Source organism: Pleurodeles waltl, chromosome 4_2 (assembly GCF_031143425.1).
Source record: "Pleurodeles waltl isolate 20211129_DDA chromosome 4_2, aPleWal1.hap1.20221129, whole genome shotgun sequence".
Lineage (NCBI taxonomy): Eukaryota > Metazoa > Chordata > Amphibia > Caudata > Salamandridae > Pleurodeles > Pleurodeles waltl.
In genome coordinates, this window is record NC_090443.1 from 861,613,615 (window position 1) to 861,633,486 (window position 19,872).

The 19,872-nt window shown below is 40.9% G+C and overlaps 1 protein-coding gene across 2 annotated transcripts in view; it reads left to right on the forward strand.

The window, feature by feature from the left end:
- USP24 (ubiquitin specific peptidase 24) overlaps positions 1 to 19,872 on the forward strand; it is a 1,409,949-nt gene that overhangs the window by 63,486 nt on the left and 1,326,591 nt on the right. For both annotated transcript variants that reach the window (XM_069232604.1, XM_069232603.1), the window contains exons 2-4: positions 9,160 to 9,331; positions 15,499 to 15,566; positions 16,667 to 16,810. In XM_069232604.1, coding sequence (XP_069088705.1) covers positions 9,160 to 9,331; positions 15,499 to 15,566; positions 16,667 to 16,810 — 384 coding nt within the window. The remainder of the gene's footprint in view (positions 1 to 9,159; positions 9,332 to 15,498; positions 15,567 to 16,666; positions 16,811 to 19,872) is intronic.

Here is a 19,872-nt window from a genome sequence, read left to right on the forward strand (position 1 = left end):
AGTTTATGTGGCAAAAAAAAAGTCCAGTTAGGAATTTACAGCGCTAATAGCTCTAACTGGAGCAAATGCAAGACCCAATGAATTGCAAATGCTTGTTATTATGTATGTTTGCTCCCAGTTTTACAGTGTGTGGGGCTAAACCTCATTTAGTACCCCAAGCAAAGTGCATCGGGCCAGGGCAGCTTGTGGTCATTGTGACACGATACCCCCAGATGGCTGTTAAAGAGCCAGTGGACTAAGAGCAAAGCAGCTCCCCGCATCGCTTAATCTTATTCAGTCCCCACCATCATCCAACTTGCCTTCAGTGGCCAAAGCTTTTCTACCCACCCCAACTCTTATTTACAGTATACCGTTTACTCCATATCTTCCATCTTGGTGTATCTTTTACTGTCAGCAAAGTTTTTCAAGGGCTGGCCCTGTGAAATCAAGAAAAGTTGAGTAGTAGTGCATGTCCTCTTTGTAAATAATTGCTGATGGACATCCCCCTTTAGAAAGCAAGCACAGGATTTGAGGAGTCTGACCTAAGCTTTCTTGCTTCTTACGAATTACGAATACGATTTTGATTTTCCCCTTTAAACAGACAGTCGTTTGGTGGCAGAGTTCAGGTGTAGCTCCAGACGTGTCTGATTTGGTGGGGTCATAGACCCAGTTTATATACCTAAAAATGCATTTGAAGTGGGGGAAACTTCAAAGAGTGGTTTTGAAGTGTACAAATTTCCCTATCAGCCCAGTCCTGTCTGCCAGGATCCAAGTGGGGTGTTATCAGTCCTTAGTGTGAGGGCAGGGCACTGGCCTTTGAAGTGTAAGAGAGAACCCCTCCACCATTCCCCTCCATTCAGTATGCAGATGAATGCAGACATGAGTGTCCTGTGTTTTTGGCTGTCTGGGTGGAATGCACAAGGATAGCTGTCAACTAGCACAGACCAGACATGGATTGGAGACAGTCTGTATGACACAGATGGCAGTAAGTGCAGAAAAATGCCCACTTTTTTTAAATCCAACTTCACCAGTAAGAAGGATTTTCTATTACCATTCTAGCCATACTAAACACAACAGGGCTACTCCTCCCAGATCAGAATCTGCCACTTAAAAGTATGTGACGGCAGCCTATGAGTGGAGCAGGCCTCATAGTAGTGGAAAACACATTTGTGAGTTTTTCAATACCAGGACATGTAAAACACATACGTCCATGTCCTGCTTTTTACCTACATAGCACACTGCCCTATGGGTTACCTAGGGCCTACCTTAGGGAGGGGTGACATATGTAGAAAATGGGGGAGTTTAAGGCTTGGCAAGAAAGTGCACACACAGACCTTGCAATGGCAGGCCTGACGCATGGTTAAGGGGCTGCTTATGTGGGTTGCACAATCAGTGCTGTAGGGTCACTAGTAGCATTTAATTTACAGGCCCTGGGCCTGTAGTGCACTTTACTAGGGACCTACAGGTAAATTATATACGCCAACTGGGTAGGAACCAATGCTAACATATTTAGGGTAGAAAGCATATGCCCTTTAGCACTGGTCAGCAGTGGGAAAGTGCGCATAGTCCTAAGACCAGAAAAAACAGGGTTAGAAAAATGGAGGGAGGCAGGCAAAACGTTGGGGAATGACCACTCAAAGGCTGTCAGGTTGAACAGTGTTACTTCATTTATCTATTCACACATAACCAGTTTTTAGATAAGGTTTTTTTAATGCGTTTATTAAGGAAGTCTGAAGGTCGTGTTGTAGTCATTTGCTTTTGAAAGCTTGAATAGAAATGGACTGTTTTTCGTTAGTTTGTTTGCAGTTTTGTTGAAAAACTGTTGCCAGTAGAGCCTAATGACCAGTTCCATTAAGTCCAGGGTAATTAGCATTGTTTTGGGCACATTTAAGTCGATGGTGAACTTTTATAAGCTCTGTGTTGCGATATATTGCGCATTCCTAGCTATACTTAAATTCCATGCCAAATAGGACTTATATATATATATATATATATATATATATATATATATATATATATAAATAAATAAATATCTGTCTAGTGATGAAAACTATTCTTGTTTTGACCGGTGATGTATTTTTTTTTTGTTTTGTCCTGATCTTAATTTACTGAAGCTGTACTGCCATAGTTGGCTGTTAAAAGCCCATACTAGGGCTGCTTACATGATTTAATAGATGAGCTTTTAAAATAGCTCGAGGGAACCAACGTTTTCTCATTAAGGATTAACCAGCGTGATAGTTGAAGGCATTTTTTTGTTCATGTTAGAGGCACACTAGAAGGAAAGCTGTGAGGTTTCATGAAGGTGGTCTCTATAGACTTTAAAAGCCATTGTGGATTGCCATCAACTGTAATTTTACTGCACCCAATCCCTTCTTCCGTTACTCCATCGGAAACGTATTGTTCTACCAAAAATCTGGTGAGTTAGGAAAATGCAGCTTCTCTCTAGTTTCACTTAACTGCTAGAATCTGTGGGCTTGATGACATTGACGGGATAAATGCTTACCTGTGTGCTGGTAGTGAGCCCACTCCCCAGTCGCACTTTAGTGTGACCCGAAGGTTCTGACAGTTACTAAACAAATCTTAAAACAATAATCCTCACGCGAAAGTGTCAAATATAGCTCCGTTTATTGAATGATAATTTAGTTGTTATTTTTATGAATTCGCTTCATTCATAACATTCACCCTTCATAATGGCCACCATGTTCCTGATGTGACATAAAGACCACATTAATGAATACATCATGTGGTAACTTCTGATACTCAGTTCATTTCGGGTTGTGCAATCCTTCGTCAGGGTCTCTAAAACAAAAGTGTTTGTAACTGTATTTGTGCCCGATAGAAAACAACATTAATGAAAGCTGTCCATATGTTTGTGACTGCCTCTAAAACCAAGTGCTTCAATGATTATACAGTGTGTCATGCGGGAAATACAGTGTGCATCATCAGAAAATACCATGACAGATGTGCTCAGCATGCAAAGTAGTAGATACCGCCGCCATCTTATAATCATTGCCTACACCAAGATCCCAGTGAAGAAACCGAGGAGTGACAGTGCCCGAATCCACAAGCCCAATCGATGCACTACTATGAAAATAACGTTGCTCCTTTTGATAAGCATTTCGCTTCATGCACGAATATGGCAGTGTGCACTTTACTTTCACCAATCACCATTCCTAGTTGAGCTACAAGGAGTGCCCGCATGGTACATTGTTTGTAGTTACAGGATAGAGGCAAGGCACCAGTGCAGTTTGTACTTAGTTGTGTTGTTTTGGCTTGTGGCATATGTTTTATGGGAAAACGTAATTTTCTATTGTAAAATTTAGTGATTACCTGCAATCCGTCTATATTTTTCATCTCGAACATGTCTGTCTGGAAAGCTCTAACTAAATATTCAGAAACTTTGAACATGGAACAATAAAAAGCCATTGCTCATAATGTACTTGGCATGGCACTCTCAATGTACTCTATCTCACTTTTATAAAAGAAATGCATTTTTTGTTTGTTCCTCTAGCGATAAAACTTCTACAGAACGACGGCTTGTCTCCCGCCATGCACTGCTCATTACCTACACTTGACATCGCCAATGATGTCTCAAAAAACGTGTATAGCCTTCACTGTGATTTGTTGTTGAAGGTGTAAATACTCCCCTTGTTCATTTTAAACATTTCTGAAACAGCCAATAGCACTCTCAAAGCACTGAGCTTTTGATCCTTGTGATTAGGTTTCTGATATATACTTCTAATTACAGATTCCTCACCTTGTAAATCTCCCCAGGTTATAGATTGGATCGTGAAACTCTTCCAGTAGCTCCTGCATGCTGCTACTTGGTGCCATTGACCTCCTTTACAAGAATGTCTTGTCTTTGGACATGACTGCATAGAGCTGACTTCAGTTCCTCTTTTTCCAGGTCCTTTGCCGTGAACCCTGAGTGCCACTTCCTTTCAGTTTCTTTTTTAGGTCAAAATGTACAGCATGGCTGTCTGCTTGCAGAAGGACTTAATGGGGACATTCTGAAAGGTTCAGTGGAAATGCACTGTGCCTGTTGCTTACCATTTGCTTTGTGGTTTGTAACTCGCAGTTACTTGCTTTCTATTTTCTGGCGTTGTTTGTTTTAGACGGTCTACCACGTCTTTGTCCCTTCTGTGGAGCATATCCTTTTTACCACCTCTCCTAGTATCTTTCAACGAATGGTCGCTTTCTGTAAAAAGGTCTTTAAGTATTGTTCTTACCTTGTCAAATTTACTGTACATTCAAACACAGGGGTCAAATGTCAGGTTTTGTCTTCTGAGGGAGCTTAGTGTTTACTTTTCTTTCACTGACTTCAAAGTGTGTGGGTTTATGAGACAATCTTGCTTGATACTGGTGTGGGAAAGGAATAGGTTTTTTTTTGTGCACAATAATATCTAAGTGAACTGTGCAAATATTTCAGAATATATCAGAATTAGGAAAGAACAATTGGAGCAAATTGTTTTTGTAATCCTGTAGTGTGGTGGAAACAAATATTGTAAATACGATAAAAAAAAAATCAATACACTGTGATGCCGTTTTCACACATTATCACTTGTGCGCTGTATAGTCAAATCAGTAAAAGTGTATGTGCAAATGTAATGGTCTTTCCAATTGATTATGTATTTTTTGTAACAGCAGTGCGCTACCACACCATGCATACTGAACTCTATGCCACTTGACTGTAAGCCACTCATCTCTACTCCCCCTTACTCTCCCTTCTATCACTCAACTCCAATACCACTCCGCTGTATAGCAATACCTTTTAGAAATGTTGAATAGCAGCCTTGCTGGTGAGCAACTTAGTGTAGTTCATCTATAGGTGAGACCAATTGGCTTTACCAATGCTTGCTTGTTTTTTTCCTTCTAAAACTAAGGGTGGGTGAAAAATTCCACTCCACCGGCGGAGTACTGAGTTTTGCCCACTCCATGTTCCACTTGGATTACGGAGTTCTGGCAAAACTCCACCAACCGCTGCATGGCAGAGTTTTTTTCTCATGCTCGGCTCGCCAGCTTTAAGTTGAGGAAGGTGCGCACCCTAGTGTGATTTTCGGGTAGTAGAACACCTCTGCGAGATTTCTCAAAACGGGTGTTTGCGGGAGGTCATGTCCGTTCACATTGAGAAAGCTGCCACTTGAGTAGAGAATCTACCCAAGTGGCAGAAAAGAAGCAGCACCCTTGGTGTAGTTCGTGCTGATTTTACGTGCAGAACAAGCTCCCGGCGCTAAGAATCAGTGCGATGTACCCAAATTACACCCGCTCATGGAACTCTGCAGAATCTGGTGAGTTCCGCCAAGGCCTAACTAAAACCTTTAGTGACTGTGGTCAAAGAGGTCTCCTGACAAAGAAGACCTGGTTTAAACCATGCCCACCCCCTTACCTCAAACAGATGTCATTCACAGACTGCATGACATCTGTCTTTGAAGCCTTCGCAACAAGCACAATCCAGTGCTACAACAAATTTTCCATGAAACATCTAATGAACATCAGGTAAAGAGATGCTAAACTTTATTCTACGGAGCACAAGAAATAGGGTTGATTATGCTCCAAGTCAAAGGAGTGCACCTCGTTTCCTTTTCTCTCTTCATGCAAGTCCAGAACTCAGAGAATACAGGTCAAAGAGAAAAGACACACGAAGCCCAAATGATACTCTTCCTCCTGTCCATGCTCATGCTGTAGGCAGAGTTAATAAAAGCCTGATTTGGACTTCCTTCCTTTCTGAATGCTCCCTCACATTCCTCAAGCTTCTGTCCAGAAATCAGCAAATCATGGAGCTATTTTTTTTTCCTCCAAGAAGTGATGTTACTCATGAAGCAGGTGGTCGAGCTCATACCTAAGGTGCAGAGGGATGTTGGTTGCTACTACGGGTACTTTCTGAGATCCTGAAAGGATGGGGGCATTGGATGGATTTTTTTACCCCATGGTATTGAGAAGAAGTTAAAAATTATGATACTTGCCTTTATTCTGCTGATAGTGAACCCTGAGGACTGGATTTTGTCACTGGAAATGTAAGATTCCTACTTTCATGTCGTTTTTTTGTAGTAAGATTGCACCACTTCCAATTTGCTATCCTTCCGTTAGCCAATCCACTATAGTTTGTGGCAGTTTCTCATTGTCACATGCTCACTGTGTTAGTTAGCTACACCCTATGCTGATGTAGCTTTCTGAAAGTAGTGTCACCTGCTCACATGGGACAGTCTATTATGCTTACTGTGTTCTTCTGTTCGCCACATTTTCAGGAGGCGATAAGACTGCACTGGCTGGATCATACACAGGCCCTACATGGGTAGGACTACGGCATATCAGGTGGAGGATGGACTGATACTAAAAAGGAATGGCAGTCGAGAATATTAACCTAATTTCAATAGGTTGTCTTTTCCATCAAGTCATGTTCTGCATTGGCCAAAAAAAAGGACACTTCTGATTGCCTTAGTTCTTATTCCCCCAGGCCAGAAGCCTCAACTACAGCCTCTGTCTCTATTTTGTACATCTGCTAGGCAACCTTGTGAGCATTCATCCATTCGGCAACCAGTGTCTATTCTCAGATCTGCAGGTCCTGTCATTTTGAAAGCTCAGTCCTGCAGGACTGCCCGGTGTAAAGACCACTCCTCAGATCCATGTCCTTGTAAGGGGCATTGCTCTTTGTATTAAGTCCCAAGGTGAGGATTCTGTGGATAGAAGTATTCATCAGAAGAATAAGTTAGGCTGTTTCTGATGGATGAACTAACTGCAGATTTGTCATCACCCTCGCTCCTCCTCATCCTATGCAGTAGACTTTCTGGTGTTAATAGGGTTCTAACTTAGATTTGCACACTGTCAGTGTTCCTCACTCTGTTGTACTCACTTCACATTTTAGGGCAGTTCTTCCAGCAATCCACAACTTACTCACCCAACCAACACCCGGTTTCCAAGCGAAGGGCTCCCTAGAACAATTCCTCAATCAACTCCATAATGACATCTCTCCTCTTCGACAAATCAATAGACATTTTCAAAAATACTGTTGGTCATGCCTTTAACACATATCATCCAATAAGCACTCTGATCTCACTGCCATAACTTTTGATGCCACCTAGCATTTGGAATTGTAGACATAACTGGAGAGCACTTCTATTCAAATGGTGCAGGAACTAGTCCACTACACATATTGAAAAATCTGAACTGCCCTTCAATCCACTATGCTACACCCTTGATAAAGCTAAATCTTTGTATTTCAAGCCCTTATCAGTTCATTCCAGCCTTACGCTTGCCAATTTGCAGGCACCGCCAAAACCCTTCTTTAATCTTCTTGCGCACCTATCAATGACCAGTCATTATCAGCCTATTATTCTTCCTCATGCTATGTATTCTGGGCACCCTGACTGCACTTTGATTCAGAAGTGGCACAAGGTCTCTTCTGTAAATGGGGAGAACCTTGACTCAGTCTCTTTACCTCAAATGAGAACGCCCAATATCGTCACTTGTGCATGTTGGAGTGTTTAAGGGGTCTCTCTGAGACTCGTTCTGTATTGAGTGAAACTTTAAACTTCTGTAAGCCTTCCCCCAATACCTCTCCTGCCATAAGTTCTTAAGAAGATCAGGACCCATTAGGCTCAAGTCATCCTAGTGGCTCCAGGCACCTTTCAGCTCTTACTTCTTTTCTGCAGATGCCGAATCAGCTTTTGCTGTCTGAGGCTCCAGTTGTGATGCATTTCTTAAGTTATAATAATAATTTCCTCTTGCTCCCTTTGTCATACTGCAGTGGGATCGTAACTTAGTCCTTACAGTCCTGATGTGTACTCCCTTCAAGCCGCTTTACAGAGGCCCCAAGGGGCTTCTAACCCCTAAGACCATGTTCCTCATCGCCATTACATTGGCATGGTGGATGAGTGCGCTTCAAGCCCTGTGTCAACCCGCTGTACACCATCTTTTTCCCCATATAAATTGATTATGCGGACACAAGCATCCTTCTTACCAAAAGTTGTGATGCTGTTCCACATCAGTCAAACCATCACTATGCTGGCATTCCATACCCCTCCTGACTCCTTTTAGTACGAGGAGAAATTCCATTGCTTGAACCCCAAGAGAGTGCTGAGATTTTACGTAGATTGTACCAAAGAACACATAGTGTACAATCAGCTCTTTGTGGGGTTCTTGGGAGCTAAAAAAAAGGCAAAGCAGTGCATAAGAGAACCATCTCACAGGGATTGTGCTCTGCAATAAGATCTGCTAATCACTGGCTAAAACGCAGCCTCTGGAAGGACTGCATGCTCATTCAACCAGGGTCGAAGCTCCTACCACTGCATTACCACGCGGAGTTCCTGTCCTAGACATTTGCCAGGCAGCTACGTGGGCATTCCCCCATACTCTCCAGATGCACTTTTTGTTCAGTCAGGTCCACTGAGAAGGTATTATATTATGCCTGCTCAGTTCTGCACAAACCCATCTCCAAACAGGTATTGCTTTGGTATCTATTTAAAATGTGAAGAATCTACAGCTAGAAGCTAGAAGAACAAGTTACTTATCTTTGGTAATGTTCTTTCTTGTAGAGACTCTATCTAGCCACAGCTTACTCAACACCCTTCCCATCCTCCCAGTTCTGTGGCTGGACTAGGAATTTGCCAAAAGGTCACACAGCATTTAGGCCTCTGCACCTGGGGGCCCGAACATTCTTGAAAGCAACTGATGTCAGCATGTGGGAGTGGCATCTATATAGGCTCCACATATAATTTCCGGAACAGAATGGCATCAGTGAGGATCTGGACGGCACCTCCTAGTGGCCTCTGGTGGTACTGCTGAAATCTTTCCAGATCCAGTCTAACGCCTGAGAAGTATTGAAAAGACAATTTACAGCTAAATATAGTTGCTACCCGAAGGAGTGTTACCAAAGATAAGTAACTTGTTGTTCTAATATACCGTAAAAGTGTGTGGACAGTTGCAGTAACAATGTTTTATATAGTGACTTTTTTTTTTAATTGTTTCATATAATTTTTTGCCACTAAAAACTTGAACTCACACAAATGGCCACCAGCCTGTTTGTTTTATAGGAGATGGCACACATAACAAAAGTAAAAGCAGTGTCTGTCTGAGGAAAAATGTATTATCTTTGGGGGTGATTTGTTTTCAGAATTGACTTAAATTTTTAATTAATGCAGTTTGTTACTTAAGTAATCAACACACGTTTTGTGTGCCCTATAGTCTCAAAAGAATGACGAAAATGGAAACTGTTCGGGGGAAAATATGGAATTTCCCACAACAAATTTGTACGAACTGGAGAGTCGTGTGTTAACTGATCACTGGTCAATACCATACAAGCGAGAAGAGTCGTTGGGGAAGTGCCTGATTGCATCTGCCTACTTAGCAAAACTAGGTAAGATGTTCATAACAAAAAAGTACCTAGTTGACAGTTTACACAGTTCCATCACACATTTCTTTGACAGAATCTTACATGTTATAAGCTTTTTGTCAAGCCGGATATGTTTATACATCTGATCCAATCACATCCTTGTTTTTCTTATCTGTGCTGTTCTTGTTAAAAGTTTATTCTGAATCCACTGCTTTGAATGCCGAAAAACACTTACATGTCTGTTTATTTCTCTACCGAATTTTGCTCTTTTTGCTCTTATTTATTTGGTTGTGAAATCATGAAAAGCCTTGATGCTGTCATGCAAAGCTATTTTGCATTCTTAACTAGCCTTGTTGTGCCAATAGGTATTCGTATATGAATTAAAGTGCATTTTGTCATTGATGGTTTAGACACTCACTAAGTAATAAAACGTACTTGGTCACTCATGTTTGCACTCATACATCCATCCATCCATCCATTTAATCTTTCTTGCTTTTACCTATTGACACTACTACAATAAAACACAGTCTGTATCATGTATGCAAGACAAATTGAAAGAATTTAAGTGAAAATATGAAACATACTGCCATCTAAACGTGGCGGGCATGTACTTACAATAAGAAAACTAACTATAGCATCTGATGTCCGTATTGCAATGGTATTGTGCATAGTCTATTGTTGTTTTAAAGTTGCAGCATGACTGCCACTTTTGCAACCAATGTGTTGGCCATCTTGGGAACTAAAACAGTTACATTTTATGGACAACAGAATTCCATAATGGTTGCCTGTTTCAGAGGAAGGGGTACCGCAGGATGCATCGCACTGCAGATGAAATAAGCAGCAAGCAAACAGACGGCTAGCATTGCCAATGAAGCTGTAATATCCGCTTAAGAAAAATTAAAATAAAAAGAGAAGCAGAGAATTGGAGGATAAATTACACAAGGCGAAAGTTGAAATCTAAACCAGTAGCCAACCAGCCCTCACACTGAAGTGCACTCTTTCAGGTGGATCTGCACTTCTGATCAGAAATTTTTTGTATCACAAAACCATAAAAATTCACCTGTTATAGATAGTTATCTCAAGTAACCATAACTTGTGCCCTAAGGTAACTATAATTTGCTCCCCTGCTATAACTTCGTTTTCTTAAGTGAATTACTATATTTTTTTCATTCTATTACTATGTTTTTTTCATTCTATTCTATTTTTCATACTATGTTTTTTACATTCTATTCTATATTTCCTAACTGTAACGTCCCTGTAGCCTTTGGTTTTTTTCAGTGTATTTCTATGTTTTTTTTTTTTTTTAACATAAAGTAATTTTCATTATTATAATTTAATCCAACCACCACGCACTTCCCTGGCAGATCTAGGCACCGGAGACCGGCCATGTACCCTGGGTGCCCACCAGGACATTCTCCCACATTCTCTTTCAATAAAGCCCTGAGGAGGTGCCGTAACCGTAGGCTGCCCCGCCCCCTCCCCACCTTTAGTTTTCATTAAAGCCCCATCCCTCATCTCCCACCTCCCCCCAGCATATTAGAAATAAGCCCCAGGGAGTTGGCCATCCCTAGGGCAATAAGAAGTCCAGGAGGGGGGCCCTGTGCGCCTCCTCCTTTTAAGTTTTTTTTTCTTTTTTTCTTTTTTTAATATGACCTCAGGACCTGGCTCACCTGGGGGATTTTAAAAAACAAGCACAGTAGACGTGCTTGTTTTATTAATATAATTTTCTGGGGTTAACAGCAAATTTGTGGTGACGCCGCAAGTTCACAGCAAAAACTTTAAAAATAAAAAGTGCTTTTTTTTGTCCTGGTGGAGTCCCTCTGGGTCCCTAGCACCAGAGCTTAAGAAATCATGGTATCCTTACCCTGGCCCCTTTTCCTTTATTTGTAGGACTCAGTTAAAGCCAAGTCCCAAGATGGCAGCCAAAACTTCCTGGTTGAAGTGTTGGCAGCCAATCAGAGCTGTGTGTTTCCATGCACAAGCTCCTCATTTTTTTCCACAAAGTCGTCTGGGAGGATCTACGGCCCTAATTATACAAATGTATTTTCCCTTTAATATCTCCAAAAGTACTGGACTGATGTACACCAAATAAGTGAAAGCCTAATCTGTGTACCGAAAGCTGACTTTCTGCCAAATTTGGTGTAATTCCCTCCAGCGGTTTGGGCTGTAGCCGTGTTCAAAGGTCTATGGGAATTAACATGGGAAACCCACATTTTTATGCCGCCCCATACTTTTTCTCCATCCCTGCTTGACCGATCACCCCGAAACCACCTGTGCGCAACAAGAATCACTGGGGCACCTTTTTAAAAAAAAAGTTTTGTGAAGATTCGTCAAGCAGTGCCAAAGGTATAGGCAAGTCAAAAAATGCTTTATCTATGAAAATATGTGGCGACCGCTGAAAAAAACAAAAGTTAAAGTAAAAATAGTTAGGTGAATGTCAGTGACAAAATTAATGTTTTGGGTTTAAACTTAAAAAACAAAAAAAAAACAAAAAAAAAAAAACGAAATTTCCCATATAAAGTTAGCAGAGCCAACAGTAACTTGTGCCCCACCATGCAATGTTTATTGGCTCACATATTACATCACTGAAGACATGTTCTATAATATTTATAACATCACTAATGATGTCACGAATTACATCACTGATGACATCACAGGGTCACAGAGGCTCCATTTGTAAAAGGTTAGAGGCGCTGGGGTCCCTCACTGAATACATCCCTGGGTATGGGCTTCCCAAAGCCTATAATGGTTCAGAGGATTGGGCTGCACACCTCTATCTCCTTAATGAAAGAAAGTGGCCCCTGATGCTTTTTTTTTTTTCTCTCTTTCCCCTGGGTACCACGGGAGCCCCTTGGGTCTGCCTCACACTCACTCACTCAGACACTCACTCACTCAGACACTCACTCACTCAGACACTCACTCACTCAGACACTCACTCACTCAGACACACACACACACACACACACACACTCACACACTCACACACTCACACACTCTCTCCAGGACAGGGGACCGAGTCAGGTAATGGTTGCCAGCAAAATGTTTTTTGATGTTGCTGCAGCCACTCCAGCAGGAAAACGGCTCCACAGGCCAATCAGAAAGCTCCATTTTTAAATTTCCCCTCCCACAAGAGTCTCTTGCGCCTCTCGTAGACCCAACAGTCCATATGTATAAATATTGTTGACCCCGTTTTGGGAATTCCCCCCCCCCCCTTTTTAAATTTTTATTTTTAACCCCTGTTTGAGAGATCACCCTGAAATATTCCATCTAAGAACTAGTCAAAAAGTACCACCTATTTTAAACGTTTGTGGAGTCAAACAAGGACAAAGTTATTAGAAGTGCAAAAAAAGGTTTTTCCTATGGAACAGCTGACCTAACTATAACTGCCACTAGACAGTCATTTTATGATTTTTTTCTTTCTTTCTTTCTTTCTTTCTTTCTTTCTTTCTTTCTTTCTTTCTTTCTTTCTTTCTTTCTTTCTTTCTTTCTTTCTTTCTTTTCTAAGCTTGTCAAGCCTAGTGGAGTGTAAATCTTCTACCTGTAAGGTTTTTCAAATTAGGGAACCAGTGCGAAAATTCTTCTGTACGGAGGTCAACTGTGCTATTTTATGTAACAAAATATTTATCTGAAGGCTTTAACATGGTGCAAAAAGAACCAACATTTAAAGGACTCTCTGCTTTTACACGTGTTAGTAATTATTTCAAGCCTGTTACCTTTTTTATAACCTTTTATAACAAGCGGATCTGACCTTTGACATCTGAACTACCTTTTCCTAGTGTACTAATCAGGCCTATAGCTTTTATTATTGGCTGGTGCCCAAAACAAACTCGGGCCTTCTGTACTGAATTTCACGCTTTCCCACAAGCCTCCTATCCGCCATACAATGATTAAAAATACTTAAGTATATTAAGCAAAGCAAGATACCCTCGCTCCTAAGAGGGTATAACAAGGAGTTCAGCTCAAGGAGTATAGCTCTTCTATAGCCACAGTTTTTCAGAAGGGGGTAACAAACACCCTTACCTGCTATTGTAATGTGTTAAATTTATTTAACTTAGCAACTGTCTGTAGGCTGCATTACACAGTAAGAACAATCCACTTTTAAATGCCTAGTGCCCTTAACATGATTTTCACAAGTAGTGTGTCAGCTGTACTTGCTTTGTCATAACTTTTTATTATAATGAAATCACACGTAAGGAATTGGACCTAACTTTTACCAGTGAACCAATAAAGCCTTCAGCATTTATCATTTGCTATAACACAAGCGTACTGGAGTGTGTTAAGCGGGCAATCATCATGCAAATAGTTATAAAATTACACATATGTAAATAATCACTGTTGGCAATATAAAACTCCTCTTTTCATAATGGACAGATCAGGCTTATGGTATCTTTATTACCTTTTCCTAGTGAACCAGTCAGGCCTATAACGTTTGTTGAGGGCTTGTCACTGTGACCAACTCAGGCCCACTGTATTGAGCATAATCTTCTCTGAAGGCAACCTTCTGATGGATACAACTACCTGTGGATTCCTCACCTTACGAATTCTCCCAATGCGCCAGCATTCAATGGAATTTTTTCTTCCCAGCTCTCCACGTCGACGAGGACGTCACAATTGCCCGACTCCCACGGTCCTCGCTGGCGTGCTGACGTCAGTTCCCTTTTTTCCATGCATTCGAAGCATAACGTTTTTTTCCTAGCTCTTGGGAGTTACTGTTACCGAAGGTGTTTGATTGTAGGTTACAATCATTGGAAGAATACATAAGGTGAGAAATCCACAGGTAGCTAGTGTATCCACCAGAAAAAGTGTTACCGAAGGTAAGTAACTTGTTCATCAGGCACACTGTCATCTAATTACATCAGGCACACTGTCATCTAATTACAAATTATAAGAGGGCTTAACTAGGATTCTCACAGTGCAAATGTTCTTGAGCCACTGTCCGGCAGATGTAGCCAATACAAACCCTTGCCTACCACATTAATCTGTGATATTCAGTGCAACAAAATACCTAACTGTAGACTTTAATAAACTAATATTAAATCCCCTTAAATTCCTGTGTAGTTTTCACAATAAATATCAAGCCTTCTGCCTTTATCGTAACTTTTCATGAGTCAGTCTTGTAATCTTCATAACTGGTGTGTCACCCTATCCAAATCAGACCTATTGGGTATAAGGTTTCCCATAATCAAATTAACTATATGTATAAACTTATTGCTATCAAAAAATGTAAATCCATCATAATAAAGCCAAATAAGGATTACCATAGTGTGACTAGTCTATTCCCATAGTTTGTTCGGATGGTTCACAGACCTCTTTGCCACAAGTCAAAAAGTGCAGTACAAGCAATCTTTTCAGTAGAACCACACAACTTGGGCCCAATCAGATGCTGTGCTCCGGACAACCAACATGCGGGTGAGCCTAAGCCCTTCTCTTGGTAGCACTCTAAAACCAATTTTTGTTGCTCACATAAGGTCAGCCCAATCCTAATCAGGCGTGCTGGTTTTGCACTCGATGTGGTGACAGTTTGATAATGCTGTACTTACTTGTTATCTCCGTATAATAATAATACAAATTTACACTAATTCCTTGTTGACACTGTTTTTCATTGTGCACCAGAAATCCCCAATTGTTTTTTTCTTCAAGACATTACTTTCAACCCGTCTTTAAGCTCTCAAGGCTGCAACCGACCTCACAGTCCCTTGTTTATGCTGCTTAATGTTTGTGACATCCCTCCAAGGCGGTGAAAGGCCTGGGAGAGTGTTGCCACTGTGCTGGTTCCAGTGACGTAAGCAACACTCGGCTCTGCCTCTCGTGCACCCGTTATTTATAGCTCATGAAATAACTTGAGGTTGTGAAAGTGAGTCTGCATTTAAAAACTTAACAAGCTGCTAATTGGTGCGAGTAGTGACCTCAAACACAAGGTGACAGTCGCTTGTTTAAACAGTGTAGCAGAGCGCACTATGAAACATTTAAACACTTGTTGTGTTGAGAATTCGGTTGCCTGCAGTGCTGTGAGTCCAAAGAGGCTCCTTCCCTTGGAGTGACAATGATGTTCCTAGCAGCTTGTTACTTGACGAGCTGTGAGTGACCTTTGCTGCTGAAGTTGTTGGAGCCACATGCCTCCCGCGGTTCCCGAGTAATAAAAAAGCTAATGTCATGGGCGGCTTAACCCTCTCCTCTTCTATTCTTTGCAGGTCTTTCGGATTCTGATGAGAATTGCAAGAGGTTTATGGACCGGTGTATGCCTGAGGCGTTTAAAAAGGTGAGGCGCCGGAACCCACGCTTAAATGATCTGCATAAGCATTAACATGTTGTATACACAAACACACTTCTGAACTTAGTTTCCGTTTAAGTTACATACCGCCAAAACAAAGAACGGAAAATAGCCTTGTAGGATTAGCCAGTGGGATGACATTTAAGTTTGGGACATATGGCCTATACAAATACAATGAAAGTATATTCAGAGCTCCAGAACGAGTAAAATGACCGTCAGTGGGACAGTTTTTGCAACCTGCCTATTCTGCAGTCAAATGCAAAAACAGATGATGGACGGAATGCGGAACAAATCAAATATCACCCCAGTCACAGATGTGGGTTTAAACCATCAGTTTTTATGCGTGCCCTACCATTCCAGTTTGGACCCAGCCATATGCAAATCAGTCTTGACCCTGTTCCTCATGGGAACAGTCCAACCCGAACTGGATCTAGAAACAAGCAACCTGGGACTGGTTTCAGGGTATCACCCCATATCAGCCAGGCTTGCTTGAATCTGGTGGGATAGCAAGCACGGGACCCACGTCCAGGCATACCCTTCCCACTTAGGGGTGACAAATGCAAAAACATCAGAAAATGGACAGGATGCAGGACAAATCAAACATTCACTCCAGTCACAGATCTGGGTTTACCCATCAGTCATTGCTTTTTGAAAGCTCAGATACAGATATAAAATACTTGCATTGGTGCCTTTTGCAGAACAACATTTCAGCGTCTATTGTATAACATTGTTTATACATATGGGAACTATAAATCTGCTATGGCAAAGAAAAAACAAAACCTGCTATTCCTAAGCACGTGTGGGATATTTGAACAAACCTGAACTGATGTGATTATTTTTTTGGCTGATGTAAGGAGCGACAGTGACTCTTTTTTTTTAATGACAATTGGAAAAATATATAATGCCTTCCACACAAGGTAGGCAGTTTTTTGTGCATAGAAAAGAGTGAAGAAGACCGGGTGTTCCACACGTGCTTTACGATGAATAAACTGGATGAGTTTATTGTCAGGTGACCTTTATGTTTCAAGTATTAAAACAAAGTCATTAGATAAAAGAAAAATAATTCTGTTATTTATTTTGTATTGCAGCTGTTGACATCAAGTGCCGTTCATAAGTGGGGAACAGAAATCCATGAGGGAATTTACAACATGCTCATGCTACTAATAGACGTGGTTGCAGAAAGAGTGAAGCAAGATCCGATTCCAGTTGGCCTTCTTGGTGTGCTTACAATGGTACTCGGGTTTTGTACACTGTTTTGAAATCTAATATGATTGAAAGATAACTTCTTTTTGACACTGAAAATGAAGGAGCACGTTTTACATCTTCAGTCTGTATGTACTTAATTGTGGGAAGCCTCTACGATGCAAATATGGTAAATACAAGAAATGCAGAGATGACTGTATCGGAGGATAAGTTAGAGGTTCTGTTGTTAAATGGAAGTTGCCGGAATGCTGAATTATTTATAAAAATACTTAATCAGGTTATTTCCGATAAATAATCATCCATAAAAACATTTGAACAAACAAAAGCAAAAACGCCCTAAAACAAAGTACAATACATAGGTTAAAGAGGAAAAAAAATCAGACTTTTTTTATTTAAAAATATGAAGTATTCCTACATCATACAACAGCTGACGGAAATCGACTCTTAGAATAACATACAGGGGGAGTTCAGTGTTTGCAAGTTTAGTCTTGTGGTCACAGGTGGTTTTGTGGTTCATCTTCGCACAACAAGAACTTCACTTCATGTCATAACATGGAAGTTCATGGTGCTACTATATGGTCGATTATAAGCTTGGTGCAAACATTGCAAGTCAAATATGTGAACATAATATCTGCATCTGGTCATTACCTTTCAGTACCACTTCAGTCAGCGTCATTTATGTCCCCTTGGGAGTCTATTAATTTCCCTTTATTTATGTTATTTTTCATCCAACGTGGGCTCAATCTGAATAGCCAAATGCCTCACATTAATAAGCATCCATTCAGCCTTTCTGCTACAAGTTATGCACAGATCCTCAGTCCTGAATCTAACGAATTGCAAAGAATCTGTTCGCCATCATCAGATCTAATGATGCAGTAGACCATTCACTTCCCCTTGGGTCACAGCTGCAAACTGAACACATTGCATGGGGTCTGAGCCATTCCTGAGCCCAATTGCTCTCTGTATTTGTGTCCAAAACACTTCCGCTTTACATATCCTAATTGTGTGCATTGGGCATCATTCACTTCACATATCAGCATTTTCCTTGGTGTAAGGTGTATATCTAATGGAGAGCTGCAAGCATGAGGTAATCTCTGTGTAATTATTGCTTGTTGCCTTCTTGGTATAAGCCAGCACTGTAGTCCAGCCATCTGAAACTTCGCACTCCCTCTCCGAAGACATGGATTTTGCTCTCATAACACCATATAGATCAAAAGCATTTGGAAACCACATTGAGTGAGCAACATAATTTCCATGAGTACTTCAGATTCTGATGATCGTCCAGGGAATCATTCCCTTCACCCACACTCCAGTCTGTGGTCTGGCTTCATCAAACTTGTGTAGTGTCATCACTGTAGATATTTCCTATTGGCTTACATCTCATATCTACCCAATCCATTACCCTAGCATCAAATGAAGTGTACAGAATTCCTCTGTTCCTCAAACGTTGTGCCCGTTAAGCTAATGGTGCTTTCTGCACTGTCAGTTTGGAGATCCCCTCCCAAGAGACATCAGGGAAACCAAGTGAGAGATCTCCAAGATCGCATTTCCAATGGCAAGGAATGGATAGTTGAGCACCATTATTACATTGACGTTGAGTCAAAAACATATGTTCTCTATCAGGAGTCTCCATAAGCCATTGAGAAAGATTTTGGGAGCGTATGTAGTAGCATTCTGTGTCTAATACACCCATTCCATCCATCTCATAATACAGTTTGAGTGGATAGTTTAGTGACTTTTTAATTTAATGACGTTTTAATTTAACGGAGATGATGTTAGACTATCTAATTTTGAGCTATACACCTGGGAAGTAGACCACGTATTCCTAAAAAAGACACCTATTGAGCACTTCAATTTTTACCAAAGTGGTCCTGCTTATTAAAGATCAAGATAGCTTCATCCAAAAATCCACTGGACATAAGAACATGTCCCATGTTGACTTTTATTTGCTAATCTCGACTGTGCTCCTGTCTGATTCACAGGTTTTTCAAAATCATAGTTTACCATTGTAAATAAGCCTGTGACAGCTTTTTGGCCACCCCACACCCTAGCCTCTGGAGAAATAACTGTGATTTAGACCAATTTGTACTGTTTCCTGAAACATCTCTGAATATACTCAGTACATCTAAGTGGTGTGACATAGAGATAGCAAGAATCTGTAAGTATATTAAAGTATCATCATCGTCTATAGACCACAATTGTTACAGGGACAGGGTACCTACATTAATTCTCCATTCTTTTGTGTGGTGTCTGAATGTATTGGCCACGAGCTTCCTTGCCAGAGCAAATAAGTGGCTTCAGGTAGTTCTGGTGAAATGCCCTGCTTCAGAGTACACCTCATCCAGATTTTTTGCACAGCTCTAACTTCTAGGCCTCTTGTGTGGAAAAGATTGAACCATGCCAAGATGTAAGGGCAAAAAGTAAACCTTTCATTCACCTGACTCCTGAAACCTCTGCCCTTAATATCAAAGGCCTTCGAAGTAACTAGAAATGCCACTGCTTAATCCCCATCAACCATATGAAGAAAATGCTTTGTGATAGCCACCCGGATCCATGTTGTATGGTGTTGCAGTGAAGAATAAAGCCAGATTGGTCGGGATGTATGAGGTCAGAAATTAACATCACTGATATTCTTGCTGTTGTTTTGCTAAGGATTTCTGCATCTGCTTTCACCATTACCTTTGGACCATAAGGTCTTTCCTTAGATTTTGGACCATAATAATAACTGCTTCTTTTATTGACTGGGTGAGCCATTCACATTTGAGAACTCCATAGAAACCTCTATGGATTTCTGTAGTACAAATCCCAGGAATTTATGATAAAACTCAGCTAGGAGGCTATGTATACTGGGAGTCTTCCCTTTTTTTTTTAATGTGGTTCAGGGAAGCCAGTTCTCTGCAATCATGATTATTTAGTACTACTATTTTTCCCGGTGTTACCCATGAGAACTTTGTCTTTTCTAAATAATTACGGATTTCATCTGGCTTAGTGACATGAAGTTGTGTGTGTAAGGTTTTGAGAACATGTTTAAAAACCTTGTTACTGACCCCTTGTATAGATTGTATATTGCATTGTAGTTTTCCTTCCTAGT